Consider the following 6,121-nt stretch of genomic DNA (forward strand, 5'->3'; position numbering starts at 1 on the left):
CGCAGACAGCCTGATTTCATACCTGGAAAACCTCTAGTATAAAAAGTCGGGTGGAGCGCAGCCTTCTGCTAATTCTGGAGAAAATTTCTCATTTTCTGCTTTGAAAACGTTGAGCAAACTTTGCTTCCCTTAGATTAAGTTTTTCTGGATAAATTCCTAAGATCTAATTTACTTGTCTGATTTGTAAACTTTCAGTTGGATAAAGTTCGACAGCTGAAATTTTATTGACTGATAAGAATTCTTCGAGTATTAAATAAAATAAAACACAGACAACAAGATAATATACAATATCTGAGGGCATTATAGAACGGAAATTATAATGTCAACATTAAATTGGTCGTCAAGTTTTGTTGTCTTTCTGGTGCAGATGTAATTTGAGTTGAAGTTAGCGCTTTAGCATTAGCTTCTGCTAAATACTATGCTGGTATCACGGTTTAGCATGAATGTCCGCTGTATACCGCGTTGATATGGCCCTTTAGCATTAGCTTCAGCTAAATATTGTGTTGGTGTACAATTTTAACATCAGTGGAACTATTGTTTGTTAGTGTTTTAGGGTTAGCGCAACTAACTTTTTCTGCTGATAAAATGTTAATGTTGAGCTTTTTTTAAATTTTGAGAAAAGCTGAAACGTGTCCCTGTCATCTCTTCCAGAAAGAGCACAAACATGCCCGGGCGCCGGAGATGAGAAGGACTCCTACTACGTGGAAACTCCTTACGGTTACCAGTTAGACCTGGATTTCCTCAAATATGTCGACGACATCGAGAGGGGCAACACCATTAAGAAGCTGAGCATCCAGAGGAAACCCAAAGCGGCCAGACCTCTGGCAACGCCTCGGGGCAGCACTGCGGGGGGCGGCGCACGGCCTGAATGGACCTCCACGGACTCCCTGTCCTCTTCCAACAGCGACGGCAAGCAGTCTCCGGTCTTTTTCACCTCACGGCACCCGGACGCCGCTCCGTTGACTCCCACCCTCCCCAGGGCGACCGGTGACGTCCCTTTGGGTCAGTCCTACTTGGCTGAGCAAAAGCAGCTTCTCCCGCCGCCCTCACCCAGGTTTGCTCCTCGTCACAACCCCCAAGTGGAAAAGACGCTCATGGAGACCCGCCGTCGTCTCGAGCAGGAGCGTCTGCTCGTCCAAGCGCACAATGAGCCTCTGATTCCCCGCCGTCGCCTCGCCAGCTTTGGTGGAATGGGCTCCAGCAGCTCCCTGTCGTCTTACTCGAGTTCAGTCGCGACGAGCCAGATCTCCCCCAGCACCCACCAGCCTCTACCCATCAACGGCCTTTCTAATGGGGAGTATAACCCCTACCACTCACAGTCCAGAGGCAGCTCCATCCGCCACAGCCCCATGAGCTCAGGCGTCGCCACGCCGGTGACCAACGTCAGCCCGTTGCACCTGCAGCAGATCCGAGAGCAGATGGTCGTGGCCCTCAAGAGGCTAAAAGAGCTGGAGGAGCAGGTGAAATCCATTCCTATCCTACAGGTGAAGATCGCCGTTCTGCAGGAGGAGAAACGACAGCTGGCCGCTCAGAATAAAAACCAAGGTCTCGGTGGCTTCCGCAAGCGTTCCTACAGTGTGGGCAGTGCTGACCAAATGGAGAACTCCGGATCCATCCAGAAGGAGACGGAGCTGCGCATCATCGAGCCCGAGGCGCAGGAGCAGAGCGCCCAGCGGCTGGAGGAGTTCAGGCGACTGGCTGCTGAGGTCCAGGCTCTGGAGAAGACGACCAAGGAGAATAACATTGCTGAAGTTCAGCCGCAAAACCTGCAAAAACAAGTCCTCCAGAAGTCAATCGGTATAGTTACCGATGAAAACATGGACAATCTTTTGGGTTCGCTAAGCAAACCACAAAAAGACAGTTGTCTCCAGGATGTAGGGGTGGTGACGGAGCGGCTGGAGACGCGGAGCGCCGGAGTTGTTGTGACAGAGGCCATGCTGGGCGTGACCAGTGAAGCTGACAAGGAGATCGAGCTCCAACAGCAAACCATCGAAGCTCTGAAGGAGAAGATCTACCGCCTGGAGGTCCAGCTCAAAGAAACCACCCATGAGATGGAGATGGGGAAGCTCAAACTGGAGCTCCAAGCAGCCGGAGGGTCGAGCAAGAAGAAGGCCGACAAGGGGCTGATGGTGAGGCCGGAGATGTACAACGCCTCGGTGGAAGCCAAAGTCCAGATGCGCAGCCAGGGAGTGGGCGAGCATCTGGAGTTCAGCCTGCAGACCCAGACGGTGGGAGTGTCCTGCCAGCCCAGCGCGCGCAGCGTTGCCACCGGACCCGACCTCCCGATGGACCAGTGGGTGGTGCATCAACGGGTGGAGGTGAGAGACCAATGCGTGGGGAGACGGGTGGAGACGAGGCACCAGCAGGTTGGCATGGAGCCGAATATTTCTGAAGCGGGAGTAAACACTGAGGAGTCGTTGGACGGACCGGGCTTCTGCAGAACCGCGGCGGAGCCGATCAAGCAGTCCAGATCGGTCGGCTGCGGGGATTGCTCGGTGGATGTCAACGTCACTCCTGTGAAGACGTTTGTGTCGCGAGGAACCGACCCGGATGTTGTCGGTACGATAGACTCTGCCGTTATGGCTGCTCCCGATTCGGCGTCACAGCAGACCGGTACCGACACAGAATACGAGAGCAGGTCCACAAACACGAGAACGGCCGAGGTGACGGACTCGTGCACGGACATGGAGCGGACCAGCTGCGACAAGCAGACCAACACGGCGCCGCCCGAGACGAGGACTGTGGCTGCTGGGGAGGGGCTCGTCAAAGACGCCCCAACGACGGCAAAGACGCGGTCCGTTGCTGTTGGAACCACCAGCGACGTCGGATCGCTTCCCAGCAAACCAAACCCGACCAGAACCAAAGAGTGTGGAGTCGGCCCGGTTAGCATCCACGACAATTTCCTGATTGGGTTAAAAACCAGAAACATCGCATGCGGTCCTTCTCAGCCTCGCGACGCAGCCCCAAGCAAAGAGGAGAAGACCGAAGCCGCCGCTGCAGCACCGCCACCAGGTGGCGTCGGACTGGACCACTACATAGAGAGGGTGCAGAAGCTGCTGCAGGAGCAGCAGATGCTGCTGGCGGAGAACTACAGCGAGCTGGCGGACGCGTTCGGCCAGCCGCAGTCCCAGTTCGGGTCCATCAACAGCCAGCTGGTCAGCACGCTGTCGTCTATCAACTCGGTGATGAAGTACGGCAGCGCGGAGAACATCCTGGCGCTGCACTCGGACTCCTGCAGAGGTGAGGATGTTTCACATTCTCCTGACTTCAGTTTCCAAACACAGCATTCCTCTCCCTCCGAGGGCAACATGTGGCTCGGCTGATGATTGGCTCACAGTCATACCAGGCAATTAAGGCATAGTTTCAAGGGCAGACAACTGAAAACACACACACACACACGCACACACACACACACACAAAATGTGACTTCAGCGGCTCCATACCAGGCCTGCTGAAGCTCTAAATATATCTCAGAACAATAAATAAAACATTTACAAGCTGACAGGATTCTTTCCTATCAGTGTTTTAGTTCCATGAATGCAGAAATGAATAAATATGCTTCATATTAAAGTTATACATAACTAAATGAATGTGGCTGGATATTTTCTACCACAGTGACTTATGTAACGTTCATTAGAACCTCAAATATCTTTGTGTTTTATTGGGATTTTTGTCCTGAAACCATAACAAAGTTTGCTGGATGATATTTTGTTGCAGAAATAACTGCAATAAGTAAAAATATTACCATTTTGAGACCATTTTGAACTAATAATAAACTAATTAATAATGATGACATTAATGCAAGTCCACCCCCTCAAAGATCTTTTTTTTTTATTTCTTCAGAACATTTAACTCTGGAGTAGGAAAACATTTGAAATATCCAAAATAAATGACCAAAACAACTGAAACAACAATAATTAAACTCTATCATAAAGTCTCATAACTAAATCTGCTTTTGAAAAAATAACCATCTAGCTTAGACAGGGAAAACAGGCAAAAGAGGCAGGTAGTGCGAACTACTTCATTCTGGGTCAAATGTTTGCAGCGTTTCTCAAAATGGCCGCTTTGAACAATGCGGTTTATTTTGGATATTTAAAATATCTTCCAGTTCCAGAGTTAAACGTTCATTAGACTTTAAAGTTTATTGATCTTTGAGAATGAGTTCCTGCATTATTATTATTATTATTATGTCATTACCGTTATCTGGGTTTCCCCCAGTGTTATAAGCCTGGCTCAGGGTTTTTTATTTTTATTTTATTTTTCTACACCAGTATAGCAAAGACGGGCTAAACTACGTTTATATATAATAAAACATCAGTAATCTTTAGTAGATAATTATCTATTCAAAAAGATGACTGCAGAAAGACTAGTTTTATTTAATCCACTGCTGTTATTTCTTTTGTTGTTAATTTCCTGTCAACTTTTAACATTATTTTCAGAAAACACAAAGTTACCCGGTGGGGTAACTGGTGAACATTATTTTACTTTAAAATGGTCTCTAATCAACAATATTACTGTTTATTGCAATAACTTCTGGGACAATTTATCGTCCAGCGAAAGTGACGGGCCTCGATTTGAGTCGCGTTTGTGGAAACTGATCTGATTTGGGTTTCGTTCGGCTGCTGTGTGAACGTTTCCTGTGGTGATTCTCATCGGCCCATAAAGTCTCTGGATATGAAGGCGTTCTAACACCAGCTGAAGAACCTGTTAACGACGCCATCTGATCCCGCTCAGCCGACTTGATTGGGTTTTTTCCTCTCTTCCATATTTGGCTTGCAGACCTTTCCTCTCCAGAATAATAATCTTCCCAACGTGAATGTTTGCGCAGTGAGGAGCTAACATGAGATGAAGAGTTCTGGTCGTGTTCAGCTGAGGCCTAAAGATAATCCTGATTGGGTCAGACAGACCAAAGTTATCCCTAAAAAAATGCAGCGGGGTTTTGGACCGGACCCAGCGCTGAGCTCCCTGCTGCAGGCGGCCGGCTGGCGGCGCCGCCCCAGTCGCTCTCCTGTTTGTTTTTTGTTTTTTTCTGTGGGCCGCCCCGCCTTGGCTAACACCTCCCTATTGATGCTGATTCATGGCTCGTTACGTAACGATCATTCCTCCTGACCGGGTTCTGCAGTTGCTGGGCTTTCTGTGGAGCTCTGAGTGACTAGCCAGTTCCCTCTAAAGGAAATAAGTTCACCAGATTTAACAGCTCTGGACGTAAAAAAGATTCCTACCGTTTTATTAACTGCTGCAGTTTCTGAACAACTGCATAGAAATAATCAAATGTAATCAGTTTTATTTTGTTTTTAGTCACTTAGTCTAGACCAGGGGTGTCAAGCTGCAGTCCTGAGGGCCGCTGCCCTGCAGCCTTTAGATGTGCTGCTGCTGCACCACCTGAACAGAATAATTAGGCGATTAAGGCTCTGATCTACACAAGGAGGAGGAAATGAAGCCACATCTAAAAACTGCAGGACAGCAGAGGACTGGAGTTTGACTCCTGTGGTCTAGACAAACGTTTTATTTATTGTTTGCCATGATAAAGACATGTAAAAAGCCTCGTCTGTGATCCTCTGGGTCCTTTTCTCCTCTAAATGCATCAGAAACCTCAACAGCATAAACTCTTATTGGAACATTTTTATAAAAATGTGATGATTTTATTTTAAAAATCATCCAGAATTTGGTAGAAAAGAGAAACAATAAATCATCAAATGGAAATTATTGAGCTAGTTTTAATTTGTCAGCCGATTAGTTGATTTATTTGCATTTATATAATTGCTGTTTATATTTGTTTTGCATGTGATTTTGTTTTTAATCATCTTCTGTGTCCAGCTGCAACATCTGAGCGATTAAAAAAAAAACAGATGTTTTCATCGTTAGTCTGGATCAGTTTTTAAAGTTTCTGTTTGTCGTCAGACCGCAGCCTGATGCTGCCGCTACCAGATGCTGAGGCTGCAGAGCGTCCTGAAAACTCACCGCAGCAGATCAGCGCCGCGGAGCAGAAGAGCCGCATGGACCTGCAGATGTCTACGGCGCTGCACGGTACAGAACCGTCCATCTGTCCGTCCATCCATCCGTCCGTCTGTCTGTCCATCCATCCATCCGTCCGTCTGTCTGTCCATCCATCTGTCCGTCC

General features: G+C 48.0%; 1 protein-coding gene across 3 annotated transcripts in view; it reads left to right on the forward strand.

Moving 5' to 3' along the window:
* kank1a (KN motif and ankyrin repeat domains 1a) overlaps positions 1-6,121 on the forward strand; it is a 50,096-nt gene that overhangs the window by 37,101 nt on the left and 6,874 nt on the right. For all 3 annotated transcript variants that reach the window (XM_007547339.2, XM_016669121.1, XM_016669120.1), the window contains 2 exons: positions 652-3,240; positions 5,902-6,027. In XM_007547339.2, coding sequence (XP_007547401.1) covers positions 652-3,240; positions 5,902-6,027 — 2,715 coding nt within the window. The remainder of the gene's footprint in view (positions 1-651; positions 3,241-5,901; positions 6,028-6,121) is intronic.

Source organism: Poecilia formosa, unplaced genomic scaffold (genome assembly GCF_000485575.1).
Source record: "Poecilia formosa unplaced genomic scaffold, Poecilia_formosa-5.1.2 Scaffold20, whole genome shotgun sequence".
NCBI lineage: Eukaryota > Metazoa > Chordata > Actinopteri > Cyprinodontiformes > Poeciliidae > Poecilia > Poecilia formosa.